Below are 20,102 nucleotides of genomic sequence, written 5' to 3' on the forward strand. Positions count from 1 at the left end.
ATCATTATTCAGACTTGGGAAAGCAAGGGTGTAAATAAAACAAAAATTTATTTAAAAGCTTACAGGACATAGGAAGGGTTAGGGGGAGAGAGAAAAAGAACAGTCAAGCAGCCACAGGTCAGAGAAGACCGTGGCCCTGAGCAGGAGTCCAACCCAGGTTTTTTGTGTCTTGCCTCTCATCCAGAAGGCAAAAGGTGAATTCCCTTTCTCTTAGTGGACCAAGAATTAGGTAGAGGGTAAAGCCGAAGGATATCAGGATACAAATTTTACATTGAACAATGAATCACCCAATTTGAGATTACAAATTGTTTCAGTTACAATTATAATTCTCTACTTCTACTCAATTTACATCTCAAGAGTAGGTGGTAGTCAATTGACATCTCCACTCAGTTTCTACTTTCACAATTCTCTTCATTTTTCCCCTCCATCAATATTGGAGTAGGGATGGAAAAACACTTTCATCTCAGTTTGAATCTTAAGCAATGTTAAACAGAAGAAGTTCTTGCTGTACATGCCATAATAGGAATAAATTGGAGACAATCTCCTTCAACTTTTCCCACTGATTAACATTCACTGTAACTCTGAAGAAATTCATCTTGCCATTTCAGCAGGATGTCTGTTGGCCCAGCTCTTTTCAGATTCCATGAATTGTAAGTAGAAAGAAGGGGAGGAGGGGAGAGATACACTTAAAAGCAATATATGGATTAGAAAAACAATAATCAAAGAAAATGTCAGAGAAGCCTCCTGGGATGCCAGTCTCTCTTGTTCACACCCATTTTCAGCAAGTAATTTCTCAAGTGATCTTTTTTTGTTGTTTTTGCAAGGTAATGGGGTTAAGTTGTAGCTGCTGGCTACTTGAGTTCAGTTCTGCCTATGAGGAATCATTCAGATTCCAGAAGGCAAGGGTTGAAATAAAACAAAAAATTATTAAAAAAAAAAAAAGGTTACAAGACATAGGAAGGGATGGGGGAGAGAGAAGAGAGAGAGATAAAAGAATAGCCAAGCAGCCTCGGCTGGACCATGGTCAGAGGGCTGTGGCCCTGAACTGGAGTTCAACCCAGGTTTTTGTGTCTTGCCTCTCATCCAGAAGGCAAAAGGGGAACTCCTTTTCTCTTATTGGACCAGGAATTAGGTAGAAGGTAAAGCCTAAGGATCTGTGGCAATGGGGATCTCCACCCAATTTGAGGAGATTACAAATTCTCTTACTTCTAAATCAATTTATATCTCAAGAGTAGGTGGCAGTCAATTTACATCTCCACCCAATTTCTATTCTCTTTATCTTCCTCCTGCATCAGCTACTTGCCCCAGGCCACACAGCTAGGTAATTATTGAGTGTGTGAGGCCAAATTTGAACTCAGGGACTCCTGACTCCAGGGCCAATGCTCTAACTACCATATCACCAAGTTGCCCCACAAGTGATTCTTTGGGATTGATAAAGAGGGAGGAAGGGAAAGGGAAAGAATTCTTGGCTTTTAGGCCTTTTAGCTTCTGGTTAAGTGAGTCAGTTTGCAATGAAGGGGGAGAAATTTGGAAGATCAGGAAAAAAGGTCTGGAAAAAAGAATCAGAAAAGAGCATGTTCTAGGGGGAAGCAGAGAGAAAGGAAGATGAACATTTCAAGTGTATAGAGGGTCACTCAGACTTTTAAAGGTTGTCTATAGATACGTTAGAGACTTGCTTATTTTTAAAATACGAAGTTTTGTGTCTCATGAGTTTGCCATCTGTTGGGAAAGGATGAATTATTTTGTTTTGTCTTTTCCTTCCTTATTTTTTCCTTTTATTTCTTTCTGTAAAATGTTTCCTTCTCTCTACTACAAAAGGAAGTTTCTCTTTTCATTGAGTTTTACCAGCTGTCCATGTGATCTGGTCAGTGGGTTGATCTGTTTACCCAGTTTGTGATAAATAAATGGCTGGATCATTTCTGTTGGCCTCAGTTAAGTAGTTGGAACTTTTCATTTGTTTCTCCTTAAAGTGTTCTCTTAATTATATGTGCAGAGGCACGTAAACTTCAACTTAGCTTTTGCTGAGTAAGAATTAAGAGGGTTGGGATTACTTTCCCCTGTACAGACCTTTGCAATCCTTGATGGCATTCTAATTCCCCAAAGTTGAATGATGGACCACCTTGACTATACTTTTCTCTCTCTTCTGCAGCTGCTTTTAAAGATCCCCAAGGTTCCTAGTAAAATATTGTGTGACCTTGCAAAGACCACCTCTGTGAGGCCATAGGCTTGGATTCTTTTCATGGGTGGTCTTTTAGAATGGCAGGAATATCAGCTCTGTCTAAAACTTGACATGACTTATTTAATGGGACAAAGGAGTGGTCCTTTTTATCTTTCCGTTAAAATATCTGAGAAGCAAATTGATTTTTAACTGATTATTTGAAAAATATTCTTTTTTGTAATTTTTTTTTTCATTTCCTTCAGAAAGCTCAAAATCACCTGTGATAAAACTGAAACAGAAAAGGGAAAGATCACATTGGTCATCCAAAATATTGAAAAAATTGTGGTGGATATTAAGTGTAATGCTTCAGAAAACTTGTGATCATATTCAACAGATCAATTCAGTAAACATGTATTAAGTGCCTACTATTAGCATAGCAAAGGTAGAATGGTTCAATGGAGTCAGATAAACCCCAGGGCTCAAGTCATTTCTTTGTCATAGATCATTGCTGTGTCATTTCAATCATGTCTTACTCTTTGTGATCTCATTTGGTATTTTTTCCCATAAACACCCTGGAGTGGTTTGCCATTTTCTTCTCCATGATGAGGAAACTGAGGCAACCAGGTGAATTGATTTATTCAGGGTCACACAGCTACTGTGGGTCTGAGGTCAGATTTGAAATCACTAAGATGAGTCTGACTTCCTGACTCTAGGCCCCACACTATCCAAACTGTTTATTTAATCATGGGCAAACCATTTAATCTCTTTCATTAGAAGTAATCTTGACAGTAGGGACTGTTTTTGCATTTCTTTGACTCCTCAGAACAATATCCTAATTATATTAGTTACTTAATAAATGTTTGATGATTGAGCTGGTGGTCTGTATACCCATCTAAGACTAGAAATAAATGATCAGGGGCGGCTAGGTGGCGTAGTGGATAAAGCATCGGCCCTGGAGTCAGGAGTACCTGGGTTCAAATCCGGTCTCAGACACTTAATAATTACCTAGCTGTGTGGCCTTGGGCAAGCCACTTAACCCTGTTTGCCTTGCAAAAACCTAAAAAAATAAAAATAAAAAAGAAAGAAATGATAATCTATGAATCTATGCTGTTAGAAGAAGCCTCCTGGGATGCCAGAGTTCTTCACACTGTGGACATCATAGTTGTGGACATACATGAAGCTATTCCAGGATCTAAGAATGCAAAGAAACAAGTGGAACAGTTCTTGCTTCCAAAGAGCTTACTTTTTACATTATTGAATACAATTTTGAAAACACATTCATAGAAATTTTCAAGAAAATGAATAGTATTTTTGCAATGTTCCATCCAGGTGGATCAAAGAGCTCTGTTTGGTGGCCATTATTTGGGTATATTGCAGAAGGGAATTTTGGCCAAAGATTGGGCTATCTTCTGAGGACCAGTCAGACAAAAGTCAGCTAACAAGCATGTTATTAGCTATTAGATCCTGGATACTGTCTAAGTGCTTAAGATACAGAGAAGGGTAAAAGATAGTTCTCAAATAGTTGACAATCTAATGGAACTTTTCACCTCTGTGTCTGTGAGCTTACTTACATCGTGATAAAAAAAAATTAATAAACCTGAATTATGTATTTAAAGTACAACTCTAAGAAGAACAAATTTGTTAAGTAAATAATCCTAAGTTATCTTTGATAAGAGGGAGAAAGAAAATACAAAGGGCTACCCTGCTTTTTATAATATCTCTAACTTTAACCATTTTTGATGCACAATTCAGAATATTCCTAAAACAAAAGGCATACATACATGCACACCATACCTAATTTGGTTTACCTTGTGCGTTATGTTCCATGCTTTCATATTTATGCATCCAGGGTCATCTCCAGTCAGGCTGATTCACATCTGGCCACTAGACCCAGATGGCTCTGGAGGAGAAAGTAAGGCTGGTGACTTAGCACAGCACCCCCTCACTCAAATCCAATTCACATGCTTGCCATGTCATCACCTCTCTGATATACTGGTCCTTTGAAAATTAAGGACAACATTATGCACATTTTGGAACATAAGCCATTCTTGCTAATTTTTTATAATTCTTGTTTGCATCCTTATGATTTATGAAAAGCTATAATTTCCAGAGAAAAGTGAGTGTCACGCAGAAGGCAATGGAGAGATGCATGGTACATAAAGGTAGGCTACTACACATTGCTCCGAAGTATAATTGGAGTAAAAGATGTCATCAAAGACGTATATATGATTAAAAAGATAAAAATATGTTAAAGACATTTTATATATATATATATATTAAAAATACATCAAGGACATATATATGATTAAAAATATTAGGTCTCAGTCATATGAGAGCCATAGATGGGCTATGGATTTCCTGTTATCTCTGGGATATCATCAGAAAATAAAGTAGACCCCATGATGTAAAGTTAAGATGAATGGCACTGAACCCACTGCATTGTCAGAGGTTTTGTTCTAAGTAGGGGCGATGGGAATCCCATTTATCAATTTATGCTTTCTAGTGATTAGAGAATTAGACATTTGGTTACTTTAATAAAGCCATAGTTGGTGTAAGAATCAGATATTTGTAAATCTCTTAGCATACTACCTGATAAGCAGTGGTAGGAATTTAATAAATGCCTCTTCCCTTCTGCCCCAAGAGAACTAGAAAGGGCTAGCTAAAGCATAAATCCCAAACCAAGAACTGATGTTGAAAATAGGAGCAAACAAAACAAAACAAAAAAACCTCTGAATATAATAAAGGTAAAATATAATAAAATACTGTGGTTTAAGGGATTAATCCAGGAGCAACCCTATTTTAGCTACCAGCAGAACCTCAGATAAAAAAAAAAAAGACTTGGCCACAAGAACTAGGAATTTGGCTAAACAAAAAAAAGAAGCAAGATATAAAAATGGAACTATAAATTAAATGATAATTCTGAGGGAAAAATAAAGTTCAAAGGAAAATAAATAGCCTAGGACAAAAGATAGAAATCATCCCTAAATGACTTCATGAGACAATAAGAAATATTAGAATAAAGTCAAAAGGAAGAAAAATATAAAGTATCTGCTAGTATAGGAAATATTAAAATAATTAATGTTTTTGATGTGTAAAGAGGATACAATCAAAAAAGATACATCCACAAATGTCCCTATATTAGCTTTGAGAGAAGGGGTTTGGGAGAAGGACCATGCTTTATGGAGTGAAACTGTCTTTATTATTATTATTATTAATTATTATATTATATAAATATTATAATTTTCTATGGCTAATATGGTCCCAAACTATAATTGTCTAGATAATTTAAGAGGAGATTAGAATTAGGAAGATTTATCTTCCTGAGTTCAAATTTGGTCTCACTAGCTATGTGACTCTGGACAAGTCACTTAATACAGTTTGCCTCAGTTTTCTTATCTGCAAAATAACAAACTCCTTTAGTATCTTTGCCAAGAAAACACCAAGTAGGATCATGAAGAGTTGGACATGACTGAAAAATGATTGAACAGCTGAAATAGATACACATGCTCATATGAACATATAACTCACACTAATAATTCATGCACACATATGCACATTTACACACATAACTCATCTACATAGACTCACACACATTCTTTACCTACACATTGATCATAAATTATATTTATGCAGGTCAAAATAAATTGTATTAGTATAAAAGGAAATGGATTAATGATTTCTTGGTTATAGCTCTCTATGATTCCATACTTGAACTACATAGATACATGCTTGCATATATTTATGCAAACATGCATGTATATTTACACACACACGTATGTATATATATATATATGTATATGTATATATATTTAAGAATTCCTTTTAAAACATGAGGCCCAGTGTCTAGGTCAAACATTAGTTTTCTTCATAAAGCTGAGTAAAAGTTTTGTTTAATTCATTTTCCTTTTTAATCAAATATGAACCATCTTCCAGATGTTCATATCTTGCATTCTGGGTGCTGAGGCCCCAAAAAGGAAGAGTTTTAGAAAGCAATGCCATTTGAAAGTATAACACATGTGATTTGCATTTTAGTTTATGGCAAAGAGTCCTCCTATATTTGTGAAATTTTATTAGCTCAATTAACTACATCAGTAGTGAATTACAAGGAAGCCTGCAGGACAGCCTATATAGCTAAGATATAAATTTGACTATACTTTTCACTTTCCCTCAAACTTGCTTCTCATTTCTGGTCTTTTACTTTTTTTAATGATTATTCTCTCTTCTCTCTCTCTCTCTCTCTCTAAAATAGACAACCAGATATTAAGGATTACATTACTGAGTGTTAATCAGATCCACACAGAAGACACTGGGTTGAACTTTTCTCTGTTGCCTACTTTATCTTGATTTGTGATAAAGTCAGAGTTTGTGTACTCTCTGGCTCCTTGGGAGAATATAATCATTTCCAAATTGATAATGTTTCAATAGTCAGCATCTATATCCCTATACTGGAATGAAAGGAATGGTACTACTAGGGGATAGAGAAACATTCAAAATGTGATAAAAGTGCTGTCTCCAATGACCCAGATTTTAGTCTACCCAAAACCTTTTCATCCTATGTGACTCCTATCTTTGTCCCCAAATCTTCTACAGGAGATCACCCATCTTTTTTTTTAAATCTTTCCATTTATCGATGTAGAAATGAGGGTCCAAAGATTAAGTGGCTTTCTCAAAAACACATGGGTAATAAATGTTAAAGTGGGATTTGAACCCTGGTTCACTGAATTCAGGATGAGAGTTCTTCTCCCTGATTTTATCATTGGAAAATTCTTTGATTTATTAATTATTGTTCTATCATATAGAACATATCTCATATATATTATATTCTAAACAATTATCTTCTAATATTAATTACCAATTGTACTTCAATAGAAAGTTTCCTCATCAAGGTTTTTATTCACTAATGAAATCACAGTACATAATATTTATCTCGAAGCTTCTTCTGTGCATGTGCTACTTTGTGACTTCATCAGGATATAAAAGTCTTGGAGTCACTCAATGAATGACCATTTATTAGTTAATCTATTATGTGCTAGGTTTTGTGGTAAATCCTGAGATTGCAGTAATGGGCAGAAGACAGTCCCTGCCCTCAAGAAGCTCACATTCCAATGAAGGAGACAACATGCTTAAAATTAGGGACAAACAAGCTTTATAAGGAGAGACTGGAAATAGTCAATAGAGGAAAAGCATTAGATTTAAGAGGGATTTGAAAAGTTTGTAGAATGTGGGAATCTTATCTGGAACTTGAGTCAAAGTCAAGGAAAGCAGGAGTCAAAAATGAGCAGAGAGAGAATATTTCTGACTTGTCAGAAAGTCAGTGGAAATGTCCAGAATCAGCAGATGGAGTGTCTACTAGTCAATAGTAATAAAGATGTTTGGAAGGGAGCATGGTTTTGGGGGGGAGATAATGAGTTCAGGATTGGATATGCTGAAATTAAGATTTCTAAAGGAAGGAGAGAAGGAAGAAGGAAGGAAGGAAAGGAAGGAAAGAAGGAGGAAAGATGAATGGAAGAAAGGAACAAAAGAAGAAGGAATGAAGAAAGGAAAGATGAAAGGAAGGATGGAAGAAAAGAAGGAAATAAAGAAAGAAGGAAGAAAGGGGCGGCTAGGTGGCACAGTAGATAGAGCACTGGCCTTGGAGTCAGGAGTACCTGGGTTCAAATCTAACCTCAGACATTTAATAATTACCTAGCCGTGTGGCCTTGGGCAAGCTACTTAACCTCATTGCCTTGCAAAATCTAAAAAAAAAAAAAAAGGTAGAATGGAAAGAAAGAAGGAAACAAAGAAGGAAGATAGGAAGGAAAGAAGGAAGAAAGGAAAAAGGGAAGGAAGGAAAGAAGGAAGAAAGGAAAGAATATTTATATAATTTATAATAGCTTCTACTACATACCAGGACTTCTCTAAACACTTCATTTGATCCTAACAGCCTTGAAACATAGGTGCTATTAGCCTCATTTCATAGTTGAAGAAACAGAAGTAGATAGCAATTAGATGATTTGCTTAGGGCCAGACAGCTAGGAAGTATGTGAGACCAGACATGAATTCAGGTCATCCTTATACCAAGACTAGCATCTATCCACTGTTCCACAAAGACATGTAAGAGTTCAAGGTTCAAATCTTTTCCTCTTTTTCTTGACCTCTTTGGGATACAGACCTAATAGTACTAGTACTGGATCAAAGGTACACACAGTCTGATAGCCCTTGGGTATAGTTCCAAATTGCTCTCCAGAATGGTTGGATCAGTTCACAACCAACAATACCTTAATGTCCCAGTTTTCCCACATCTCCAACATTTACCCCATTTTCCTTTTGTGTAATATTGGCCAATCTAGTATAGGTGTAGTGTAACCTCATAGTTGCTTTAATTTAATTTCTCCAATCAGTGATTTAAAACATTTTTTTCAAATGACTACAGATAGCTTGAATTTCTACATCTGTAAACTGCCTGTTCATGTCCTTTGATCATATAACAATTGGGAAATGACTGTTATTCTTGATTCAATTCTCTCTATATTTTAGAAATGAAACCTTTATCAAAAATGCTGACTGTAAAAATTGTTTCCCAGTTTTGTGTTTTTCATATAATTTTGATTGTGTTGGTTTTATTTCTGTAAACCCTTTTTAGTTTAATATAATCAAAATTATTCATTTTGCATTTCAGTCTTCTCTCTCTCTCTCTCTCGTTTGATCATGAATTAATCTCTTCTCTATATGCCTTACCTTCCTAAATGGCTTGGCATCTCTCTTTATGTCTAAATCATGTACCCATTTTGGCATCATCTTGCTAAACAGTGTGAGTTATTAGACTGTGCTTAGTTTTTGCTATTCCATTTTCCAGTTTTTTTAGAAGTGTTTCTTAAATAATGAGCTCTTATTTCAAAAGTCAGACATTTTGCATTTATCAAATAATAGATTATTATAGTCATTTACTGGTGTCTTCTGTAGCTATGCAATTCCACTAATTCACCACTGTATTTATTAGCCAATTCCAACTAGTTTCATTGATTGCAGCTTTATAATATAGTTTTAGATCTGTTACATCTAAGTATCTTCCTTTTCATTTTTTTCATTTAATTCCCTTGATATTCTTGTTCTTCCAGATGAATTTTGCTATTATTTTTCTGACTTTCTAAAATAATTATTGGTATGACAAATAACCAATAATTTTGATTGGTATGGCACTGAATCAGTAAACTAATGTAGGTAGAATTTTCATCCTTATTATATTGGTTCAACCTACCCATGAACAACTGACATTTTCAAAAATGTTTAGATGTGAAGTGTTTACTAGTGTTCATATAGGCTTAGGCTTGTCTTGGCAAATGAACTGCTTAATATTTTATAATGTCTATAGTTATTCTAAATAATTTTTTTCCATCTCTTGCTGCTGAGTTTTGTTGATAATACATAGAAATGCTGATTCAGATTTATGTCTTTATATCCTCCAACTTTGCTAAAATTGTTAAATATTTCAAGTAGCTTTTAATTGATTCTCTACGTATTCTATCATCATCAAAGAATTCTAATTCCTTCAATTTCTTTTGTTATTGCAAAAGATAACATTTCTTGTGCAATATTGAATAATGGGCATCTTTTTTTCATCCCTGATCTTATTGAGAAGGCTTCTAGTTTATCCTCATTACAGATAAAGCTTGCTGATGCTTTATATAATTTTATATAGCTACTACTTTTTGTTTTAAGGAAAATTCTATTTGTATGTTCTCTTTAATAGAAATGGGGGTTGAATTTTGTAAAAAAATTTCTGCATCTAATGAGATAACCATATGATTTCATAATCATATGAGATCAATCATATGGGTTGTTACTGATACAGTCAATTATACTAATAGTTTTCCTAATATCGAACCAGCCCTGTATTCTTGATGTAAATCGCAGATAGTCACAGTGTATTATCCTGATGATAAATTGCTATAATAATCTTTGCTAATATTTTATTTGCAATTTTTCATCAATATTCATTAAGGAAATTGATCTATAATTTTCTTTCACTGTTTTGACTCTTCTTGGTTGAGGTATCAACACAATATTTGTGACATAAAAGGAATTTGACTATACATCCTTCTTAAAAAATGAGCTTTTGCTCTTTGTATTCACACCTTGCATACATTTTAAAAGGAAAAGGATATGACTGCTCACAATAATGCATTTTTTTATGAATAGGGACTCGGATTCTTGTCAGGAAATGTAGCCTTTGGAATGTTTAGAATGAAAAAGTGTGAAGAGGAGCTTGCTGAGAGAGATTAACTAAAAAACTACTAGGCAAAATTCAAAAAAATAGTTTACTGAGCAAATGCAGAACCAGAAATTGTTCTCACTTGCTATTTCTTTTTAATAGCAGAGACAAACTTTGCTTAGAAAACGATTTCAGCATCTGTAGCCAGCTTCAGTCTTATATGAATTTAACTTGATTTCATGGGATGGACCAGAGGCTGAAACACTGTAGCTCATGGCTGTCAGCAGAGAAAAATAGCTGGGAATCAAACAAACAGCTTCATCGCTGAGATTGTTTCAGGCTAAAAACTCTTCCAGCAGCTGTTTGCTTTGGCTATTATTCCTGTCCATTTTTTTTAAGCCAAAAAAAAAGATTTTCTTTTTAAAAATGTGGGCTGGTTATTTCTGAAGTCAGGAAAAGGTCTTGTCCTTGTAGCGTTGTTGGCTTTTTGCTGTTTTGACAGTTGGGGGAAAGGGCTTTCCTTTCTGTTCTCCTCCTCCTTGTTTCACTGTGTTAATTCACAGAACTGGGGTTGCTGGAGCAGGAAGGGAAAAAAAAATAGCCAACTTCTGAGTTCTTTAATCCCAGACATGCAGCCTGGTGGTAGTTACCTTCCAGAGAAGTTCACGCCCCAAAGGAATGGTTAGTCTTATATAGCCACTGACTCACTTAGGGGAGAGAGAGAGAGAGAGAGAGAGAGAGAGAGAGAGAGAGAGAGAGAGAGAGAGAGAGAGAGAGAGAGAAGAGAAAGAAGGAGAAGAAGAGGAGGGAAGGAGAGGAGGAAGGAGAAAAAGGGAAGGAGAGAGAGAGAAGGAGAAGAAGAGAGAGAGAAAGAGAGAGGAAGAAGGAGGAAAGGAGAGAAGGAGAGGGGGAGAAAGAGAGAGAGAGAGAGAGAGAGGAGAGAGAGAGAGAGAGAGAGAGAGAGAGAGAGCAAGCTTAAAATGAAGGAAAGCTTTGCCTCTTCCTGCAACTTGTAATATTATTAGCTGCAAAAAAATTTTTCAAGATGACTACTACTTTGATTTTGATTTAAGGAATCTTTTTTTTTCTGGAAATACTAAAGTTGGAGCCTTCCAGACTGAGGTTAGAAGCATTTTCTTTGGCAGCAAATCTCTATTTTTATAGAAGCCATGCCTGTTCTTGGGGTTGCCTCAAAGCTAAGACAGCCAGCTGTTGGGTCAAAGCCTGTTCATACAGCCCTTCCGATTCCAAATCTTGCCACCACTGGGTCACATCAGTATACTTCAAGATCTTTGGAACTTTCTGGAGCCGAGAGTTCCATGCTTGCTTGTCAACTAACGTTAAAGTCAACCTGTGATTTGGGGGAGAATAAAACTCTCCCAGGAAAAACCAAGGAGACTGAAGACAGCAAGGTCAGTGATGAAAGTTGCCTATAGCCCTCAATGGTTAAACTGTGAATTCATTTATCTGGAGTGTTGAGAAATGGGGAGAAGAGGAGCTAGGGAGCACGTGTCTAAGCCAGAAGGCTTATTGGATACTTGACAAGTTCAGCAAGAGTCCTAGGTTTTCTGTGTACTAACAGAGGATATTTCTTGATTAAGTTGTGACTATAGTTCTATGAATCTGCATCTTTTTTATATATAAATGGCTGGGCATCCTGCAAAATCAGGGATTGAGCCTGAGGGTGGCAGAATGATCTTTTTGATTGTTACTACATTTGAAATAGTCAAAGAATTCTCATCTTTTAGTTCTCCTGTAGAAATAGGTCCTTATCTCAAATAATGCACAAAAAGAAAAGCTGCGTCTCTTGTCCAAAAACTTGTATTTATAGTGATCCTAAACAGGAACTGAGAAAATATGCCTTTCTCATTTTTGCAGAGGTGGGGGACAAGTACAGAATATGACGAATACTGTTAGACTTTGTAAATTACTAGCTTAGTTTTGCTGAATATTTTCCCCCATCTGTCTTTCTTTCTTTGCAGTCTCTGCATTAAGGGAAGGCACTCTGGTGGTGGGTTGGAAGGGAGTGTTGGAATAATATTGGAAATTAAGATTCTATCAATATAAAAAGATTTTTTCTTAAAGCAAATTAAATAATTTTAACTTGGATAGATGGGTTCTTTAAGTTAAACATTCTTTATTTGATATTATAGATCAGTTTCCAGAAGATTTTGTCTGAACTTTCACTATTTTTTTATATTAGGAGTTCTCATGATCATTCATCTGGCTTCCAGTTATTTGATTGATTCTAGCTTGTACAGAAAAGTCCTGATTTGTTTGTACTGGTTTCTGTTATGTACTAGTATACTTCAGATATATAATAGCAATCATAGTTATGTCACAGGCAAACTGCATAGATTGTATGGTCTCATTTATCATATTTCTAGTTAGATGAAATTTCTAGACTTGGATAAGCCCCATTGTGATATATTTTGACACTGTAGGACATCAAATAGGTGACTATGTGAACTAGTGAATAGAGTATCAGGCGTGGAGTCTTGCAGACACTTCTTCCTGAGTTCAAACCTGACCCTTACTAATTGTGACCCTGCTCAAGTCACTTAACCCTATTTGACTCAGTTTCCTCATTGGTAAAATGAACTAGACAAGGAAATGAAAAACCATTCCATTATTTTTGCTAAGAAAACCTCAAACTGGAGGCAAGAAGAGTCAGATGTGATTGATCAATGAGAACAATAATCCTGTTTACTATATTTCCCTATGTTTTGATTTTTATATCCTTGCTATTGTTCTTTTACATTTGTTTCACTCTTTTTTTAGTGTTTTATTTTTGCAAGACAATGGAGTTAATTGGCTTACCCAAGGCCACACAGCTAGGTAATTCTTAAGTGTCTGAGGCTGGATTTGAACTCAGGTACTCCTGACTCCGGAGCCCATGCTCTATCCACCGCACCACCTAGCCACCCCTAGTTGTTTCAATCTTGGCAGAGTGATTCACCATTTTCTTCTTTAGCTCCTTTTTATAGATGAGGAAACTGAGGTATACAGGGTTAAGTGACTGTGTCAGGGTCACATGACTAGTGAGTATTTGAGGTTAGATTTGAACTCGAGTACTGTATCCATTTCAGACTTGGCTATCCTAATAGGATTATTATCTACATAAGGAGACCCTACACTGCTTCAGTTTTACCCAAGTCATTGTAATCTGGAGGAGTATAAAGTCTTTAGACATAGTCATAAAATTGTAGTGTCATCATTGACATTAGAAGTAATCTCAGAGGATAGGAAGCCAAGCAGACAGAGAGCTGGATTTGAAGTAAGAAAGATCTGAATTCAAATTGAATCTCAGATATTTCTTAGTTATATGACAAGTCACTTAATTTTTTAACTTCTATCTGCCTCAGTTTCCCCAGCTGTAAACTCAGGTTAGGTAATAATAGCACAGGCCTCCTGGGTTTTTTTTTTTTGAGGATCAAATAATATATGTATAATACACTTAGAATGCAATCAAGTTCCCTTCCCTTTCTCCCCAGTCTATTCCCAAACCATCCCACTCCCATTCATTTTATAGTTGAGGAAACTAAAACCCAGAAAGGTTGTGACTTGTCCAAGGACATATAAACCACAAATATTTGAGGTAGGATTTGAATCTAACTCCTTGGATTCCAGAGTTAGTGAGTGTTTTTTCTAGGAGAACTGTGTTATCTAAAATCTTGACCTGTGGCTAATTGTAGATTTGTGTCTTCTATTGAATTTATGATCATAAAATAGCAGTTTGGAAAGGATTAAGTTTTATTTAGGGCAACTTGTACCCCAGAAGGTATCGACTCTATAACATCCTGTCAAGTGATTCCAAAGACTCTTTTGGAAGATCTCTGTCTATGGTGTGAACTGCTTCATTGTTAGGAGGTTTAGATCTGGGCAACTTATGGACACCATAGTACATAGAGAAACAGATTTGAATTTGGGAAGACTCATCTTCCAGAGTTCAAATTCAGCCTCAGCCTCTAACTAGCTGCATGACCTTGGGCAAATCACTTAACCCTGATTGCCACAGACTCCTCATCTGTAAAATGAACTGGAGAAAGAAATGATAAACCTCTCCAGCATCCTTGCCCCCCCCCAAAAAAACAGATGGGGGGGTCACAAAGAGTCAAATACAACTGAAATGATTGAACAACCACAAGATTCCTCTTGAATCTAGCCTCAAATTTCCTTTCTGCTTCTTCTCTTATTTCTGTCCCACCCTACCCTCAGGATCAAGCATAACTCACCTAATCCCTTAAAAAACCTTGAAAATGACTAGCCTGACCCCTTTAAATCTTCTCTTCTCTGTATTAAAGACCTCTAGTTCCTCCAACAAATTTTCTGATGGCTTAGTTTTGATTTTTCCCACCAGTCCAACCTCCTTGGATATATTCCAACTCATCCATGTCCTTCCTAAAATGTGGCACTCAGATTCTAATATAGGGGTCCAGATGTGGTCTGACATGCTTCAGGAAGGCAGCCTACCTCCTAATTGTTCATGTCAGTTTGGCATATGGTACCTCCCAGCAGGGAGTCTCTGACCACTGTAATCCTTTTTCTCTGCCTCTGATGGGGACTGGACCTCCTCTTTGCTGGGGTCATCCACAGCTCCTCATTATACTTCAGAAACTGAGAAGCTGCCTCCTTTATTCCACCTTCATTTCACCCTCTATGGAAAGAACTTCAAATCTGGTTAAGAGCTCTAACTATTTAGTGGATCATCCTTAAGTGTTCTGGGCTACATTTTACTATTCTCAGATTCCTTGACAGCATTCTGAATTACCCCTTGCTCCTGCTCCTGCTCCTTCTGATTCTCCTTCTTTTGAAGTAGTCTCATTTTTTAAAAGAAGGAATTTTTAACCTAGGATTCATGATAGATAAATAGACAGAGAAAGACAGATAAATAGGAGGTTATAGCTTGTTGTTATTAGGTCATTTTCAGTCATTTTGACTCTTGGTGAACCTTTTCAGGATTTTTTTGGGGGGGGGGGGGCAAAGAGACTAGAATGATTTGTTATTTCCTTCTTTTAATTTTTTTTTAAAAAATATTTATTTAGTGCAAGAGTTACTTGCCCGAGGTCACAAATATTGTGTCTGAGGGTGGATTTCAACTCAGGTCCTCCTTACAGATGGGGAAATTAAGCAAAAAAGGGTTAAGTGACTGACTTGGTCAGAGTTACATAGTTAATAAAGGTCTGAAGCTGGATATGAACTCAGGTCCTCCTGATTCCAGGGCAACAGTTTATAAGCTATGTCCTCTAGCTGCCCCATACACATATATACCTCCATATAAGTGATTTCCTTTTTAATACCTTGGTTTTTATTTTATGTTTTTAAAGAAAATAATATTCAAGAGAGACATATACAGGCTTTACCACACTGCTAAAGGGGATCATGACCCAAAAAATCAGTAATGATTATTTAAAAGGAATACTCTTCCTTGTATTTGTCCTTCATTCTCTAAGAAGATCACAACATCAGTAAGGTGATGCCATGATGAGCATCTGAATTGAATTTGAGTGAGGGGGTGCTGTGATAAGTCACCAGTCTGTTTCTCCCCCAGAGCATCTGGATCCAGTGGCCAGATATGAATCAGAATGACTGGAGATGACAGTGGGTGTGAGGCAGACAGGGTTTATGTGACTTGCCCAAGGTCACATAGAAAGAGTCAAGTGTCTGAGGTGACATTCGAACTCTAGTCCTCCTGACTTCAAGGCCAGTGTTCCAACTACTACACCACTTCTTCCTAGTAACCTGGAGAATAAAAACACATTCTTCAAGTCTTTTCTTTTCTCCTCTAGTTAGGAGACCATTATACACTATCTGGTCCCAGAGTACAATTCAAATTGTATTATACATTACTCCCCCACTCATGATTTAATTAAAATGGTCTCCTTAGTAGTCCTTGTACATGAATGAATGAGGATGCCATTTTCCATCTTTGTGCTTTGGCATGGCCAGTCTATCATATATAGTGTTCATTTTGTCTTATCTTTACCTCTTATTATATTTTATTTCCTCCATAACTAGACTCAAGCACCATCTTTTATTTGAGGTTCTGAGTTACTCAAGCCCCCTCCCCCAACAAATAGCTTTGATTTTTAAAAATTTTTTAATTTAAAAAATATTTAAGGTATTGGAGTTTAAGAGTTACTTGCCCAAGGTCATAAAGAATGTGTCTGAGGGTGGATTTGAACTCAGATCCTCCTGACTACAGGGCCCATGCTCTATGCACTGCACCACCTAGCTGCCCCTAATAGCCTTGTTTTTATTTTGTAAATATGCATGTTTCCTCCTTCTCAATGAAATATAAGATCTTGAACTGTATCCATAAATGTCCTTTAAAAAATGTTTGATTCATTTATTCACTGTCAATACTTCATCATTATTTGACATGGCCTATATATATATATATATATATATAATTTCTTCAGGGATTTATAATATTATCACCCTAAATACATGCCATGTTTAATGAACCCTTTACATTTAGACCTCATTTTTACTCATAAAACAATGTTATTACCCTCTTAAAATCTCTATGATCCATATCACTTCTAGAATTCTACTATGCTATAGCACTATTCATTTAAGTGAAAAAAATTTTCTTTGACTTTGATGTCTTTAAATCATTTTTCAGTTCAGCCTGCGGTCAGTTGAACTTAGAAAATTTAGAGTAAGAGTCGAAGAAAAATCTACATTCTCAACAAACTAAAAATTAAAAATGATTTGTTTGCTCAAAATATTGAGGGGAATTGCCAGGCATCATCATCCTTCCTTCCCATGTACCCACAATGACTGTCTAGATTAGCAAGAAAGAATAGATAAATACACATTTTCTTGGAGTGAATAAGGCAAAAGTCTTTCTAAGTTCTCTTCGAATTTCAATTTGCTGATGATTCTGTCCCAAGATTTGACCACTCTGAGTACTAATTTTCAATAGAATTATGGTTACTCTTCTTTGTTGAAAGCAGATTAATCAGACATATGATATTCTTACAAGATTGTGGCAAGCCATGTTGTATTTATCGGAATGTTTCCATCATGTCAGTTATCAGTTAAAATTCCTTTGAAATGGTTGTAATGAATATCTAGTCAGCTTTTCAAAATGATCTAAATGTTACTGCAGTTAAGTTTTTTTTTCCTGCTTTTTTTCAAGGCACTGGGGTTAAGTGACTTGCCCAAGCTCACACAGCTAAGTAATTATTAAGTTTCCTGAGGTCACATTTGAATTCAGGTCCTCCTGACTCCAGGACTGGTGCTCTATCCATTGCATCACCTAGCTGCCCCAATTAAATTTTTTTTTAGGTTTTTGCAAGGCAAATGGGGTTAAGTGGCTTGCCCAAGGCCACACAGCTAGGTAATTATTAAGTGTCTGAGACCAGATTTGAACCTAGGTACTCCTGACTCCAGGGCCGGTGCTGTATCCACTGCGCCACCTAGCAGCACCCCCAATTAAAATTTTTATATAGATTGTGTACTTTTGAGAAAATAAACCTTTGGTAGCTTTACATTTGTAGAGAGGAAAAGAAAGTGATAGGAAATACCATTATTAGTAATACATTTATATGGAGGGATCATCCTCTGCACTTGGTCTAAAGAGAGGTTGAAAAGCCCAGTTCTGGTGTCCAAGAAACAGTTTAATTAAAGAAACACGATATATATCTTTGGATGAAATAAAAGGACTTGTTCATAGGATCATAGATTTAGAGTTGAAAAGATCCTTAGAAACTATTGAGTTTAACTCATTAAATTTATAATTGAGAAAACTGAGGCCCAGGAAGGTTGAGACTTGCCCCCTCACATAATAAGTATCCAGGGTGGGATTTAAAATCTCATCTTCCTGAGTAGCATTCTTCCCATTGTGTCCATACTCCCTTCTCTTTTAATCATTACACCTGAGTCAATCTTGTTTATGATTTTTCACAAAATATCTACCCAAGAGTCTTCCCAATATTATGCTTCTTTTTATCCTTTTAATATCCCTTATAAGCTATGATCCAGAATTCTTACAAGCCCTGCCACTAGAGAGGGCAATTAATTGGCAAAGTGCATATGTGTGTGTGTGTGTGTGTGTGTGTGTGTGTGTGTGTGTGTGTGTGTGTGTGTGTGTGTGTGTGTAGTGCTAGACTTGGAGTCAAGAGTTCCTGAGTTCAGATCTGACCTCAGACACTTCCAAGTTGGGCAAGTCTCTTAATCTCACTTTGCCTCAGATCTCTCCTCATTAAAATAAAGTGAAAAAGAAAATAACAAACTACTCCATTATCTTTGCCAAGAAAAGCCCAGATGCAGTCATGAAGAGTCAGAACAACAAACACAAATTTTGTTTTGTATTTGTGAAGACAAACAAAGGTAATTGTTACTAACTTAGAAAGGCTTTAAGTAGTAGATATATCTGCTTTCCAAGACTACTTTAAGTAAGTAAAGATTATTTCCTTATCAGTGGCTTGACCAAAACAATTATTTCTTCTTATCTCTTAAGAACCTAGCACACTGCCATGAATATAGTATAATAGATATTTGAATTTTTTAAAAAAATCAACTAATTTCCCTTATCCTCCCCACCCCAAAACTACAATACTATAACTATTTAATCATCAACCTCACAGTCTGGATAATAAAATATTATAGGAATTCATGGAAAAGTATGCACTAGACAATGAAGAACAGGTAAGATTTATATAAGTGTAATTCGTGTTGAATTGTTTTGCACTGAGGGAAAGGAGAAGGACCTTCCAGGGAGTATTATTGTGTCATTTGACTGAAGCTGATGGCTTGTCCTGGGGATCAGTGGAGAGGTACATTTGGACCAGATTACAGGTGGTCTTGAATGCTAGAATAAAGAGTTTAGACTTTATTTTGCAGGCAGTAGAATGCTATTGCTGAGGTAGAATAACTGGATTTATATCTTAAGGGGACTTGAATTCAAATCACATATTTAATACAGATACCTGTGTGATTTGGGGGCCGCTCCCTTAACCTCTGTTTCCTCACTGGCAAAATGAATGGAAATCATAGAATCAGAGGTAGGTGAGATAGAGAGACTGTCTGATCTGATTCCCTCAATGAGGAGCTGGAGGCCAGAGGGGCTAAGTGAGTAATAATCAGTTCAAGGCAAATAAACCATTTATTCAGCTTCTACAATGTGTCAGACCGTTATCTAAATACAGGTGATACAAAAATGATAACAGTATTAAGAAACTCATACTCAACTGGACTCAAAGTAGCAACTGACCTCTAGGATCTTTTCTAGCTCAAAAGCTATCATCCCCTGCTGAAGGCTTTTGAAAAAATTAGGATTAATTTGCCTTCCCTCCTCTCTCATTCATCTCTCCTTCTCTCTCCTTCTCTCTCCTCTCTCTCTCTCTCTCTCTCTCTCTCTCTCTCTCTCTCTCTCTCTCACTCTCTCTGTCTCTTTACCTCCCCAACTCTCTCCCTCTCTCTTTTCTCTCCCTTTTCCTCCCTCCTTCCATTTCCAATCTCTTTTTCTTTTCCTTTCTCCCTCATCCTTTTCTCCTTCTCTCTCATTTTCCCCTTTCTTTCCCTTCCCCTCTCCTTCTCTCTCTCTCCCCCATCCATCTCTCCCTCTTCTGTAGTCAGATTTGGAGGCATAAATTCTAAGAATTCCATATGAAATATGAATCGACAGATGCCAATACAGTAGATCCCTCTATTATTCAGCTGTTTCCTTTTTGGAGAAGGTACCTGATTACAAGAGCCTTCGGACACTCCCGTTGGCTCACTCCCATGATGGTGTTGCCAGAA

The 20,102-nt window shown here is 36.4% G+C and overlaps 1 protein-coding gene across 8 annotated transcripts in view; it reads left to right on the forward strand.

Moving 5' to 3' along the window:
* NAV3 (neuron navigator 3) overlaps window positions 1-20,102 on the forward strand; it is a 1,126,484-nt gene that overhangs the window by 661,789 nt on the left and 444,593 nt on the right. For 7 of the 8 annotated variants that reach the window (XM_074226477.1, XM_074226479.1, XM_074226478.1 and 4 more), the window contains exon 1: window positions 11,292-11,761. The exons of the other annotated variant lie outside the window; for it this stretch is intronic. In XM_074226477.1, coding sequence (XP_074082578.1) covers window positions 11,519-11,761 — 243 coding nt within the window. In that variant the 5' untranslated portion in view covers window positions 11,292-11,518. Of the gene's footprint in view, window positions 1-11,291; window positions 11,762-20,102 lie in introns of those variants that run through there. 8 annotated transcript variants of the gene reach the window in all.

This window comes from Macrotis lagotis, chromosome 2, assembly GCF_037893015.1.
Source record: "Macrotis lagotis isolate mMagLag1 chromosome 2, bilby.v1.9.chrom.fasta, whole genome shotgun sequence".
Classification (NCBI taxonomy): Eukaryota; Metazoa; Chordata; class Mammalia; order Peramelemorphia; family Peramelidae; genus Macrotis; species Macrotis lagotis.